The sequence below is a fragment of the Drosophila simulans genome, chromosome 3R (genome assembly GCF_016746395.2).
Source record: "Drosophila simulans strain w501 chromosome 3R, Prin_Dsim_3.1, whole genome shotgun sequence".
In the NCBI taxonomy this organism is placed as follows: Eukaryota; Metazoa; Arthropoda; class Insecta; order Diptera; family Drosophilidae; genus Drosophila; species Drosophila simulans.
In genome coordinates this window covers 19,949,618-19,964,166 of record NC_052523.2, presented here as the reverse complement: position 1 = coordinate 19,964,166, position 14,549 = coordinate 19,949,618, and the positions used below count along the sequence as shown (strand labels likewise).

The 14,549-nt window shown below is 41.0% G+C and overlaps 3 protein-coding genes across 9 annotated transcripts; 2 read left to right on the top strand and 1 right to left on the bottom strand.

Annotated features, from left to right (window-relative positions):
* The first annotated feature begins 134 nt into the window (after window positions 1-134).
* Window positions 135-1,657, top strand: LOC6729273 (26S proteasome non-ATPase regulatory subunit 13). Its single transcript, XM_002104557.4, has 4 exons — window positions 135-363; window positions 419-532; window positions 586-1,116; window positions 1,178-1,657. Exons 1-4 carry the CDS (start codon window positions 254-256, stop codon window positions 1,569-1,571), a joined length of 1,149 nt encoding a protein of 382 aa, XP_002104593.1. The 5' UTR covers window positions 135-253; the 3' UTR covers window positions 1,572-1,657.
* LOC6729272 (glutathione-specific gamma-glutamylcyclotransferase 1) lies at window positions 1,658-9,857 on the bottom strand. 4 transcript variants are annotated; one of them, XM_016177339.3, is made up of 5 exons: window positions 9,536-9,857; window positions 4,019-4,509; window positions 3,190-3,225; window positions 2,424-2,502; window positions 1,658-2,364 (listed from the first exon to the last, which is right to left on the bottom strand). In XM_016177339.3, the coding sequence occupies exons 2-5, from the start codon at window positions 4,319-4,321 to the stop codon at window positions 1,928-1,930; spliced, it is 855 nt and encodes a 284-aa protein (XP_016035917.1). In that variant the 5' UTR covers window positions 4,322-4,509; window positions 9,536-9,857; the 3' UTR covers window positions 1,658-1,927. The 4 variants fall into 4 exon arrangements, with proteins under 4 accessions (XP_016035917.1, XP_016035918.1, XP_016035920.1 ...); XM_016177340.3 differs by lacking the exon at window positions 9,536-9,857 and adding an exon at window positions 4,650-4,805; XM_016177342.3 differs by lacking the exon at window positions 9,536-9,857 and having other exon boundaries at window positions 1,658-1,845; window positions 1,903-2,364; window positions 4,019-4,635.
* A 1,479-nt stretch (window positions 9,858-11,336) lies between these two features.
* Window positions 11,337-13,698, top strand: LOC6729271 (spaetzle-processing enzyme). Of its 4 annotated transcripts, none has more exons than XM_016174853.3 (7): window positions 11,337-11,498; window positions 11,636-11,726; window positions 11,879-12,049; window positions 12,109-12,276; window positions 12,336-12,482; window positions 12,538-13,117; window positions 13,182-13,698. In XM_016174853.3, the coding sequence occupies exons 2-7, from the start codon at window positions 11,663-11,665 to the stop codon at window positions 13,579-13,581; spliced, it is 1,530 nt and encodes a 509-aa protein (XP_016035916.1). In that variant the 5' UTR covers window positions 11,337-11,498; window positions 11,636-11,662; the 3' UTR covers window positions 13,582-13,698. The 4 variants fall into 4 exon arrangements, with proteins under 4 accessions (XP_016035916.1, XP_039151030.1, XP_044779318.1 ...); XM_039295096.2 differs by having other exon boundaries at window positions 11,631-11,726; XM_044923383.1 differs by having other exon boundaries at window positions 11,337-11,726.
* Window positions 13,699-14,549: the final 851 nt, after the last annotated feature.

Sequence of the window (14,549 nt, the reverse complement as noted above, 5' to 3'; positions counted from 1 at the left end):
GATATTAAAACATAAAATAAAAATTACACCTATTTGTTATTAAGTACGATAGGCTTTTTTAATTCATTAATACATTTTTCATAAGAAAGTTGCCCAAAAATACTAAATACCAAAATAAGCTAAAAAACAAACGGCCACACAAGCGAACTGTCAATGTGACAGCTGCGTCGGCGATTGTGATTTGCAATTTTTGTAGTTTGGGAATACATTAAACATTACATTTGGAATTAACTCAACACAAAGCGCAGTTGCGATGTCCAATCCTCAGCCGAATGTCACCGCTTATCTGGCGACCCAGAAGAAGACCACCAACAAAGAACTCGCCGCCGAATGGACGCTCATCGAGGAGCTCTACAATGAAAAGTTAGTTCTCTGCCTAAAATTTCATTTTTCCTCTTGTAATACAATTATTTTACAGACTCTGGAATGAGCTGACCATCAAACTGGTGACCTTTGTGCGTCACGAATCCTTGCAGGACGAAACGGCGCTGCTGCAGCTCTACCAGAACTTCCTGTCCACCTTCGAGACCAAGTGAGTCGGCTTCTGCAGATGACTCGGCAGTATCTCATGTATTATATTTACAGAATAAACCCCTATGGCCTCATCCAGATTCTCGAGGTGGTGGTGGACAACATCAGTGACAAGAAGGAGGCCATCGAGTTCTTGGAAAAGATGAAGGACAAGGTGAAGATCTGCGACGAGGCCGTTTGGTATCTGCAGGTGATGCAGGGTAATCTTTACCTCAGCAACCTGAACGATCTGAATGCCACCAAGAAGATCATTGAGGAACTGCGTGATGTCCTGGAGGAAGCGGGTAATGTGACGCCCGTTCATGGCAAATACTACATGCTGGCATCCCAGTATTATCGGCGAGTGGGCAAGCACAGCGACTACTACCGATGTGGCCTACAGTTTCTGGGCTGCTCCATGGATGAGTACCCCCGTGATCAGTGGGCCCAGCAGGCATTCTTCTTGGGTCTGGCTGCTCTCCTGGGCGATGGTGTCTACAACATAGGCGAATTGCTGGCTCATCCCATTCTGGAGTCGCTTAAGGGCACGGAAAATGAGTGGCTCATGGAGCTTCTTAAAGCCTTCAACACGGGCGATATTAACAAGTGTGTAGTAATAGCAATTTGATATCTGCAGTAACTAACACTACCTATTACTCCTGGACAGGTTTAATGATATGAAGAAAATCTGGTCCAAGATTCCCGATTTGGCTGCCCAGGAGGTCAAGTTGCGCCAGAAGATCTCCCTCCTCTGCCTCATGGAGATGACCTTCAAGCGCTCAGCCATTGAGCGAGCCATCTCCTTCACCGACATCGCGCAAGAGACCAAACTGCCCGCCAAGGAAGTGGAGCTGCTGATCATGAAGGCTCTGGCTTTGGATCTCGTCCGCGGCGAGATTGACCAAGTGGCTGGAGTGGTGAACATGTCGTGGGTGCAACCACGCGTCCTCAACCGCAGCCAGATTGTCGGCATGGCCAGCACTCTGGACACATGGATGGGCGCCATCACGAACATGGAGAAACTGATGGAGAATCGTGCCGCCGAAATCCTCACCAATTAGTTTTAGTTTCGCCTGATCTAGACGATCCCACATATTCCCATTTTGCGCGAATGCTTTTGTATTTAATTAAAAACCCAAATACTGTATTCACTTCTTTTCATATGTAATTTAACTCCCTGACAGTTGCGCGTAAAAAGTTTTTTGTGCTTAATCCTAGCTTATTGGCTAAATCAGATCACTTATGGAGGAGTTGCTGCTTATGATTAGGCCTAGGATTATTTACAATTTAAAGAAATACGTCGAATTTGGCAATAGACTCTGGTAACCTAACATGCTAAAATGTCAATCAATAATTTGGAATTTGCTGTAGCAAAGAACGCGACCTGCATACCACTCGGCCGCCAGCACAGCAGCAATCAAATGTTCAGGCAACGCAGCTTGGTATCGGGCACACGGGATGTGAACTCGAAGGATGGCGGGCGGCGGATGTCCTCGTGCGAGTCGCGGCGTATCCTATCTGGATTGCGGCCCATCACAGACGACAGAGGTATTTGGCGGCGGTACAGTTCCTCTAAAACCAATCGCTCCAGCTCGAACAGATGATCGTCCCTCACGCCGGGAATCTCCTCGTGCATGAACAGGGCCAGGCGCAGCAGGTACTCGGCATTGTGTCCGCTGGGACCGCGACAGGATACGATCTGCTGGGCAATCTCCTCCACGGGGTCATCGCCCAACCAATGGATATTCTCTGGCGTGGCCACATAGACCAGTACCTCGACCGCCTCGCCGCTAAAGGGCGTGTCCTGTGAGGCGACGCGCGGGAAGAACTTGGTATCGATTGTTGCATAGCCACCTGTTGGAGTCATCGTGGGTTAGCTCAAATGTTGGTACTCTCCAGTTCGATTTACTTACCCAGGGTGCACTCGCGCTGCTTGAGATAATCCAGTGCCGTGCTGCCTGTTATTCTGTAGGCGCATCCCCAAGTGATTCCCTGCAATCAAAAATGGGAAATGTATATTTAATAAAATACACGAAAACATGTGGTTCACATAGATCTAAAAATATTTAAAGCGTTCGCCCAGCGCGGGTTTTGAACTCGTATCTTTCGGATCGGCGGGTGTGCTATTCATATCGCGCTCGGTTATGCTTATGATTCCCAACTCGTTTTTCCGCTGATGGCGCGTATAAATAGCGCTGATAGCAGTGTATGTCATGCCGGTTTGAGTCTTCCATGCTTGTCTCTCGGGGCCACAAAACGAGTTCCTGGTAACTCCACTGATAATGCCCTGGGCGAAAGTCCCCGGGCCTAGGATAGAAAGTATCAAGGTGTAAAAAGTGCATCCATCATCCTGTGGTGGTGGTGCATTCGCCTATATTCTGCGGAATTTCGCCTGGCGTATGGATAAAGAGGATTTTATCCGAATCCTTACGCGCCAGGTTGTCTGCGGAAATCTGCCAGAGTAAATCTTAGATATGGACGAGTTGGTAGGACTCGCCGGGTTGGTGTTCCCACACCCTCTCGGCTGAGAAACCGCCTACACAGAATGGGGCTTACATTGGGAAACTTGGACGGCGCACTCCCTTTTTTTTAACTACATATGTATATCATAATGTATATCATATCATATATGTACATATAACCCCCCCTTTGGAATCATGATCTTTATACTTTACTCACCTCTTTGTCCTCAACGAGCGTTGCAACACGTCCAGGCTGTAACAAAGAATAAAAGTACACATTAGCACTGGGCTGTATTTTATACACTTTCGTTTGTGGAGCTTGTGTATTCATCGACTGCACAAAGACTTGGGGGCTATTTGTTTACCTTCTGTATATGTGCATTATTTACGACACTGCACATGTATATAACTGGGGTTATACATACATATATGGACCTTGACTTATTTCGAAATTGTTGACATTTGTCGCGATCGCAGGGAAAATAGCCGCGTAAGGGATTTTAATTCAAATTTATTACTATTTATTTTCATATAACACTTTGCCTTCGTTCTTCTTTTTTACTTGGAAACGCTTAGATTACATGCTTGCAAATATTTAATGACCTCAATTAAGCATCAAAAATGATAAATACTATTATTTCAAAATATACGAAAATATTCCCATTTGTATCCCAAACTGGTTCATACTCCGAAACGAATTGATATCTATTTGAAAGGGGCCTGTCCTGCCTCGATTAGCAAGCAAATCACTTATGTTAATTGAAACACAATCTGTATCTTAATTGGCAGTCGCTCTAGACGCTGGTAAATGCTAATTTCACTTGTTGTTCGCCATTAGCCAAACACAACTGATAACGCGCGACGAATAGATAACGCGTGCCTGATCACTTTTTGCTCAAACTGAAAACTGGCAACTGTTCAAAACAAACAGCGGAGGTAATAAAATAATTACCAGATCACCACCACTAGTTGTTGGGTAAACACACGAGAAAAACGTCAACAGACGCGGACCAGACGTGTCTAAATCCATGGTTTATCCCACCTACCTTCTCTTCACAGCCGCGATGTGTGACGTTGCCCTGCCAGAAGCGTCGAACATATCCTCGGATATATCCCGTAATGCACTTGGTGTAGTTGAAGCCAGGATGCCAGCACAAGGATCCGTAACCGAAGACCCAGCAGGCGGGCTCCGAAGGTCCAGCATTGTTATTGTTACTGGGACGATTCTCCTGCTCGTTCTGGTCATTGTTGTTGCTCTCCTCCGCCGCACCCAACTGGCCATTGGTAAAGAGATCCTTGAAATGGGACGGCACCGCCGCCGGCTGGCGATGACCACTGAAGTGAGCCATGTTTGGTAATCAGAAATGTGCTCCGAATTCGAGTCCTTCACTTTTCTGGGCTTTCGATGTGTTATGCTGCGGCGCCTGGCTGAGATCGGGGCTCCTGAGGCTGCTAGCTGGACATTCTGATGGCTGTAGTCTCCGGCTTCTAGGCTAACATTGCTCGCCGACCGTTGGCTCCAAGTGCAATTGAGATTCTGTGGATGGCCAGGGCAGAGTGATGATGTTACATAAAACTCGAAATTTTGCTTAACTATCTATAATTAACTATCTACGTTGGGTGCGAAACCCAGGGAATAATTTTTTAGCTCAAGCTGAAACTTGAACCCCGGCTTACTTGTAGGTGGTTTTCTACGAATGCCCAGTGTTGTGTTGTGCTGTTTGCAAATTTTCTGTATTTTCTGTATTCCCGGTTGATCTACACTTATTTTAGCTGGGTAGTGTTTTTGCGCCGTATACGACCAAATAGTTCCGCGAGCGAACGGGAACTAAACCGCCCAGCGCGAAAACCGAAAACATTTTCAACGCGCGCCGACGTTCGCGAAGAGGAAGACCGACACAGAGAGGCGGCAAGTAAAAAAAAAATAAAGAAAAATAAAATAAAAATGTAAAATAAATATTTATGACGCTCTGTCTGACGACTCCCAAGACTTATCTATAGGTTTGAATGTGGCGAACAAGTATTTAAATCGCCTCTCGCCGCGACGCTCTCACTCTCTTTTTTTGTTCAGTCTAGTTTCACTATCAACCGAGAATTATGGCTAAATCTTGGGGCCTTGTATTAAGGTAAAGGTAAAGGTGACTTGCTGGCCAAACACGTCCATAAATAATGCAACAATTAAATAAAGTCAAATATTTATATACCTTATAAACGGTAAGTAATAACCGATCGTATAATGACCAAGCTGGAAATGAGCTGCGTGACGAGGAAAACCCCTTGAACTGAAGGATCAGCAATAAATTCGAGCATTTAATAATTATAAATATATAAATGCCGCAAATTAAGAAATGATTTTGGAAATTGCCAATCATGGGCCATAAAGATCTTAGTCGCCTTAATATTTATTAACAAAACCATTGAGACAGAAAGAAAAGGCCGCAAAACAAATCACTTCAACGGATATTTATTGCTATTTGCTATGATGCTTAATAATGTTGTTTTCCCGCATTTTCCTGATTCCAAGGAATACATCATGTCTGCTTGGTAACAGGCAACTGTTTTAACACCCAATTGTAACAAACTATTACAGCGATTAGATGAAAGCCAACAAGCTGCGACTCATTTTGATAAGATTGTGACTTGATTTATAGCCCTTCTAGGATTGTATTATTGCAAAATAAAGATCACTTTTTATTTATATTGCTTGCTAGCATTTCCCCCACGTCCAAAGTCTAGATCCAAGTGCACTTTACGATATTATCGCAAAGTATTTCTATCTGTTGTTATTTTTATTTATATACAAAGCCATTTTACGCGTTTGCACCAAGCGACTTAATCTTTTAAAATGGATTGAAGAATGGTCGTGTCCAAGATAAAGTGCTATCTGCTTAGGCACTATTTTCTTTTTGAGTTCATTCCCCGTCTTAACGTATCTTTATTCTCAGAAGAGCATCTATAGTTCTTCATGTTGAATACAATATCCATTTAAGTTTTACTTTCGCAAGTTCAAAGAGGGGAGAGGAAAGCGGGGTAGCATTTTTATTAAATATGTGTGACCAATCTTCTCGCTTTGCTAACTACGCTGTTGCCCATGACAAAATACATATGTAGAAATATTTTCAAATGGCCCACGGTACGTATACTTGATTTTTATGCTTGCATCAGTGTACACAACGAAAATGTATATCGGTAAAACGTAGTATGTGATATGTTTAAAAACAAATGAATAAATTCAAAACAATCAATCGCGCTTCAAATAATTTTGTTACCTTCGATTAAATATTTTCTGAATTTCTAATATTTTTGCAGATGTGGACTCTGGAATTTTTATCTGTGTAGGGCCCTGGCTGCCATACCATCGTATCGTGATGGCTCCCATTAACAAGGCATGCTCGATATATCAGCGTAACAATGTATGTATGTATGTATGTACATTTGTACTCTCGTGCGCATATTTGTTTGTATTTTTAGCTATTTTATTTCGCGTGTAGCACTTATACTCATGCATATGTATTGGGTACATATATGAATAAACTTAAACATTTCGCACACTTTGTTTTGATTGCCGCCTTTCCGAAATGCCGCAGGAATTTCTAAGTAGTTGTGAGCTTTCTGTTTTCATACGCTGTTTCTAAATACCAGTCTTTTTTGTTGGATTTTTATATTTGCTGGTGTATTTTTAATCATTTCATCTTCTTCTTCGGGTTTCGATATATTTTAGCATAAATAAATTGACCCAAAAACAGGCTGGATGGTGGAAAATTACCGAAAACAAGTTCAAAAACCTTAAACGCACATCCCCATGCATACACACATATATGTACATATTTATGTATGTGGATGCTTACGACATTTCACATCCTCAAAAGCACAAGCACACACACACACATACACGTTCACATGAGACTTTTCTTTGCACCACACAACTTGGTTACGTATACGCAGCGTTGGCCACTGCTCGTTTGCCAAATGAAAAACGCTCTGAAATCGACTCGCTACACATTTCTGGGTCCTTGATACTGAACTTTTTTCATTGTGAAAGTTTTTTGCCAACGGTTCAAGGTTAGCAAATTTTTCTCAAAAATTGTTTATACAGCAATCTATAGTTCCTATCGCTCGTGTATGAGAGTGGGGTAGTAGTAGTTGGTCTGCAGGTTCCCAGAAAGAGGGCAAGTTACATTTTTTTTTTTTTTTTTTTTTTTTGCTTCGGGTAACAGGCGCAGAGCACACACAAATTCTGGGCTCCGTTAGCTATGTATGTACATACATAGAACGCCTTAAGCCCATTGATATCACAAGCACATGTATGTATAAATGTACATCACATACGAGTGTACGTTTTTTAGGGGGGCATAAAAGTGTATCTTTGTGGCGACAGAATGAAATTCGTCGAAATCAACAAAGCACACGAACCCACATACACACACACACAGAAACACTCCATCCAGATGGGCAAACCAGGCGTTTTTGGATCAGGGCTTAGCACTTTTGGATGGGGATTTACGTGCAGCTGACTAAATTTCTGTCTGGCTTATCTCATATGCGATTCGCTCATTTAGCTTTCATCACCCGGCGAATAATCACAATTGAGATTGACAGGGTGTTAAATGGACTGAATTAGGTGATCTAAGGTTCTTAATAGTCGGACCTAATTCAAAAAATACAGCATGTTACATCATGTCTACATCGTTTGTTTCATTAAGCCTTAAACTTATCTATTTATTGGGATTCCATATTGCTTTCAATCCTCTAAAAAATACCACTCATCAAAAATCCTTAGTCATTTTATTAATTACATACACTACTTACGTATTATTATCTAGTACTCTTTTAAAATCAAATTAAACACACAAGCCGCCTGAGTACTAATTTATTTTGCTGCCTGATAGAATTCATACAGGCACTTGAGAACAAAATAATAAACACGGCTACTTGGCTACTTAGCACTTCTAATTAAACAATTAAAAATATATTTTATTTTATTGTGCGCTAACGTGGCTAATAATTCCACATCTGTTGCTTTTTTGTTCCTCTGAAAATTATCAAATTTATTCGACGAGGGCCTAGACTACTTTTTATTGATAAATAACCAACCAAGCAGACTGCAAAAACTCGAGTGTGTAATTTACAATCGCGCGTTGGCGTTTGCTATCGCCATATACTTTTGCTAAAATGATAAGAGTTCATTCCGACTTGGTCTTCGCGACGAAAGGCCTCTGATAAGGGGCTGTACGGTATGGCACCCCCTCGATAGAGAAGATTAGACGTGTGAACTACAGCCAACCGGCAGATTAAAGAGTTCGCCAGACAATCCGGTTGAACAAAAGCCCTGAAAGGTAAACAACTTTTCCTGGCGCCGAATTTTGGTATGTATTTTGTTATATATTAACACATCTGGCCTAATTTGTTCGCTATATGAAGAATCGAGTAAAACCGACCTCCTAATACCTTCTTTTGCGCATTTTAGTATCCCATCTTGTTGGCTAAGTGGGCATACACGTGTTGCTCTCTTATTCGCAGATTTTTCTTGTTTATTCAAAACTACAGACTATTTTTAAGCACCCAGCTTATATTTAACTTTAATGATGTTTGCTGTATGCATTCAAAGATATATTTAGCAACAAGAAGCAGTATTTGTGAGGAAGTTTGCTCTAAGATGAAGAAGTAAATGATTGAGTGTAAATACGTTCAGTTTTAATCAATATTTGCTATACTTAAGACACTTTTTTTGCATTTATTTACTTTTGTTCTTCTGTTTATTTTTAAAAACGCATTTATTTCAATGAATTCACACGTCTCACAATATGTATAGCAAAGCCGCAAAACCAAAAAGACATGCTATTCAAGTTAAATAATTTCGGAATGAATAATGCAATCTAAATATGGAAAAATATTTCAAATTTCGGGTGTACAGGCACGTGCCAAATACTGAGACTTACTTACTTATAGGTTTATAGGGTATTATAGGGTATAATGCAATAACTAAAATTTTGCAGAAAATCGTTATGTGTTTCAAATGTATTACTTTCATATCATAGCAAGTTTAAAATTGGCATTTCTTTAATCATATGTTTATATATGTAGAAATTTCACTTGTTTCGCTGATTTCTAAATGCATTTTCACCACTTGCATCAACGGATTGCATGCACAGTGACTGGGCAATAAATTAAGCTATTTAATGTAAATACAAGGAGAGTAAGCAAAGACGAAAATAAATTCAAATACGATTTGAATTAAATGAGAGGGAGGATGAGGGTGTGAGTAAGAGAGAACAGGCTGAGAGCGAGAGAGTGAGCGAATTATACCGGAGCGCAGGAAACAACAACACACATACACACACACACACACCGATAAGGCAGAGTAATTACAGCAACAAAGTGTTGTAAGTAAACAGCAAGGTAAATAGGAGCGAATGAGATAGTATATGCACGTGTTGACACTGAAAGTTCCCAACTTGGCACACTGACACACATATGAGCCTACATAGCAGCTATGTTTGTATGTACGTACACACGTACATCCGATCTCTCCAAATGCAACAATTTGATGCACAATTACCCACCTGTCCATTTAATACCGCTTCCACAGGTGCAATGGTGGCGTTCACGAGCGTTCATTAATTTTATGCTTATCAGCTTCCGTTCAATTTCTTGCACTACCCTCGATTTGTTTTCGGGTTTTATCAGCTTTTTTCATTCCGTTGCGCCATTCAGCGGGGCAACGAAAACACTAGCATTTCGCACTCGTCGCGCGCCTTGTAATGAAAACAATAACAATAACACACGCGCCTTCTCGCTTTCACACTATCGCTGTGTCTCTTTCGCACTGACTGATGGAGCAGTGCGACCGTCTCCACCGACGGATCCAATGTAAATGCGAGAATTGCGCCGTTTTTTCGCTCTCAAATAATGCTCCAAGCTCCCCGTTCGCCGCCACCCCACCCTATCTTCAACTCTTCAGCGAATTTCGCTGAACAAGCATAAACGGTAAAATAATTACAGATTTCATTGCAAACCAGTCCTGGCAAAAGTACATACATACATACATATCTTATAAACTAGACAATAAGTGTTTAATACAAGTTTTGAAGAACACAAAGGACATTGATGTTCAACAAATCACACTGAAGAAATCATTTTCTCATATTCATATGTAATTTATAAGTATGTGCATATATTTTTTGAATATCATTGTAATTTAAACGTAATTGCTTTCTCGCATGATTTGGTTTTTGGTTTAATGCATAATCAGAATAAACAGACATACTTATTATTTTTTGACGGTGTAGTTTTGATATTGAAGCTCCTTGATGCTGCCCGACGCTCTCTCTCTTTTCCTCTCTGTCTCTACACCTTTCACACAGAAGCGCTCTCAACGCGCAGAGAAGAGATGTGAAGTTACGCATCTCCACTCTCCACTCTCTCCACAAACTCACAAACATCCATTGGCTGACGTAATTCATACGCACTGTTGCCGCATGCAGCTCGATTTTATGAATGGAAAGCACGAAATGCAAAAGCAACAACCTCAATTGCCACCTGACAACAGACAAACTGAACAACAGGTGCAATTGGAGAACTTCGATCTTAATTGCTCTAATTGGAAAGTGATGTGCCGCATGTTCGATTGCCAAGCTGCTGACTGATGGCAAAATAACAACCTTCAGTTCAAATGTTACCTTGGTAAAAATAGACACGCACATACATACGACTGATAAGCGCATGCACTAAATTTCGTTGAAATTGCGTCAGTTGAAAGCTGTGCAACTAATGCGGAGTTTTCATGCATATCCCTTGTATCAGACAAACAAAGTTGCAAACATTACCTTAAAGTGGTCTGATATGACTAAATTGTTTAATTTATGTATACATATATTCATAACGGTAAAATGCTTTAATTAATAAAATTTAAATTCAACCGCCAGATTTTTTGAAAATAATTATTACGTTGCCGGCCATCCAAATAAAGATTTTAGAGCGCCATCTGTTGACTGTGCTTTCTATACGATTGGAAACACGCCCTCTATGTGTGGTATCTTAAATATTATTTTACAAATTGTAAAAAAATCGTCAAACAAATACAAGAAAATAGATTCATCCTTGGTTTAGTTTTGACCAAATGCTCACGAACTAGACTTCTGCATGAACGTACTCATTTCTTGCTTTACAGAACTGCACAGAACACAACACTAAAAATTGATCAATTATTAATGTAGGAACAATCCATTTCCAATCCATGGTTTTTATTTATGTATATTTACTTACATTGCCGACGTTTTCACAAATGTGATAGTGACAATCTCATGCTCTGAATCATTAGTAATCAAATGCATACTTTAGTTGTTTTGAGTTCGTAATCAGACAGCGCCAGAGATCCGAGTCAGTTGACTGCCGGCAGTGCTCTCGATCAAACGCATAATTGTTATTATACATGAGTGAAAAGTTTTTAAATTAAGTACCCGCCATCACTTTGCTTTCCAAAACAATACATTATTCGGAGAGATAATTTACCTTATATGGTCATGTGTTAGTGAAAATTTATGTGTTTAAAATTCTCTTAATAACACGCCAGTCCAGTTTCTCAGCTGACTCAATTTACGTTTCCCAGAATATATATATATTATACATTTTAGCTGATGGTCTAACTTTCATCCTCAGAACAGTCAAAGTTTGGACGTCCACATATTAAGATGGTCAAAGTATCTGTTTGCTTTCTCATACAAGGATTTCTACTGTCGCTGTCATTTGGGCATGGTACGAATAATTAAAAATAGTGTTGAAGTAATTTGTTTTTCAGTCAATTATCATTATTATTATCAGTTTTAGAGCTCATTAAAGCTCAAAAAACTCAAGAAACTCAAAGCCGCACAAAAAGCGATCTCTTTTACGGATCATATTTTTTTCAGTTCAGTTACAGTTTTACAATAAATTTTGTGACGCCAATGAGTACTGTACCCACCTTCAATCATGCGATCCCTTGAAATACTTTATGCAATCGGAGGATATAGGTTGGGCCAAAGCAGCAATATTGAGGGACAAACATTGTGGTTATGAAAGATACTGCTGCCGAAAGAAAGGTAAACGGCTGCCCAAATCGAAGTCTTGTATCTTAGTTTCTAATTTCGAACTTTACCAGCCTATGTAAGACCCAATGAAAAATGCACCATGCTCAATGAGTGTGCCCAGTTTCAAGGCCGGACGTGGACGATTAATATTCTGAAATCAATAATAAATAAAATATGTTATATCAATTCCGGACAGAAATCTGTAGGAAAAAGGATCTACGTATACTGTCAAAGGCAAGGTAATAATGCTTTTCGGATAGTAACCGATCTACCGAACACTAATTCTTATCCCTTACAGAGATGTATAATCCTTGCCAATTCGATGAGATATGTAAAAGTCAATATAGCTGCCCTTCTTTGTGGCATATTCGGGGAACACAAAAATGGAAAAAAATATTAGCGAGCAGGCAATGCGGCACTCATGCTTACTGCTGTCCAAGGCAGGGTAAGGAGCTACAAAATTCTTTCACTTAACCGCTTACTAATCGAAATAGTTATAGAATTTCCAGATTGTCCAGCCGATGAAAAATGCACCCGACGGGACAAGTGTCTTCGCATCCATAATACTACGTTGGAAGATGGGGCCCATTTACTGGTTGACAGACAGTGTGCCGTCGATACCAGAGCAGCAGCTTTGGATAGGCGGCACTACACCTGCTGCCCGGAACCAGGTAACGTTCTACCAAAGTCCTGTGGACAGGCTCCGGCTTCCTACCGAATGGCATATGGCACAGTGGCGAGGCCCAATGTATATCCTTGGATGGCCATGCTTATGTACGAGAATCGCAGACTGGCGACCTTGACCAACAACTGTAGTGGCTCCCTGATCAACAAACGCTACGTCCTGACCGCCGCGCACTGTGTGGTCAAGCCTATTAGTGTGCACCCAGACTTGGTGCTCAGGCGAGTGCGGCTGGGCGAGCATGACATCACCACCAATCCAGACTGCGACTTTAGAGGAAACTGCGCCGCCCCCTTTGTGGAGATCGGCATCGAGTATTTCAATGTCCATGAAAAATTTTCCAACACCTCGAGCTTAGAAAGCGATATCGCCTTGGTGCGTCTTCAAACGCCAGTTCGGTGGGTATTGCAATATAAGGCATCATTTTCTGACCATTATGAACCAAGGTTCTTATTTCCTTAGATATACCCGAGAAATTCAACCGATTTGTGTGCCGAGAGATCCCATCCCCTTGCATAAATCCGGATTGGAAATCGCCGGTTGGGGGGCCATGACCCACGGAATATATAGTCAGGTGTTGTTGCGCAACACCGTTTTTGAAAACAAGTATTACTGCCAAAACATGATGCCGTTCTTCCACAATGAATCACAAATCTGTGCTGTTGGCCCCAATGGAGAAGACTCCTGTGAGGGCGATTCCGGAGGTCCCTTGATGATAACCCTTAATATTCAATACCAGGAGCACGTATATCTGGCCGGTATCATTTCATATGGAAGTGAGAATTGTGGAGATAAAAAACCAGGTGTTTACACAAAGACTGGAGCATTTTTCTCATGGATAAGGGCAAATTTGAAGCCTTGACGGAAACTCGAAAGATAAATGTTTATAAAATGTAGACAAGTGTATGGAAAATTCAAACAAGGAAACAGTAATCTCAAATATGCACATATGTATTTTATTTAATTTATTTAATTAACAAAACAATAAATCGAATTTACTCAATGATTTTGGTTTTTTTAAAGTTCTGAGTCCATTTTCTAACATTTTGCGTTCATAGCACAGTTGACAGTACACTGCCGAAAAAAACACAGGCGATAATGATTAAATTTACAATTGGGATTATCGTGTGGCACAACAAATAGGTATTGCCACCAAAATACCATCAGACCGAATCAAAACAAAGCATCCATCAAAGTACGGCAAGTTGGAAAAAAGCGAGCAGAAAATACAAAATGGAAAAAGCGGGGCGGGAAAAGTCGGAAAATGAAGATGGAAAGTGCTCGAGCAAACCACGGTCCTAAGACAAAAGATTTACAATATCGCTGGGGAAGATTTAAAGGTGATTTCCAAAGATATATATTGTGCCTGAGCGGCGATAAATAAACACAATTCTTTGACTATTTTTATTTCGGCCTCTCCTATTTTATTTATTTTTTGCTCAATTTCTCGGTTTTTCTCGGCCGTTGCAACTATAACTCAATGGAAAAGTGGCTGCCATTGATGCGATCTGTGGACGGGGGCGGATTTTCCACTAAATGTGTCACATTAACGAATTGTTCAGCTCCCCCCGAAAGCTAATTTATGCCCCCCCTTACTAATCGCTGGCCAGGTAAAATTCAATTTATTTGATTTGAACTAAGCCTTTCACAAACACGATTCACATTGAGCGGAAAATCGCGTTGAAAAACTCACGAAAATGAAAATGGGGGGCGTGGCCTGCGGCAGCGTCCTTCTGCCTTAGAGAACCGCCAATGTCGTCTAATGGCGGGGCGCCTCTAAAAATAGGAACCACTCGAGAGCCGCCACTCAGCCACTCAAAACGCAGCAGC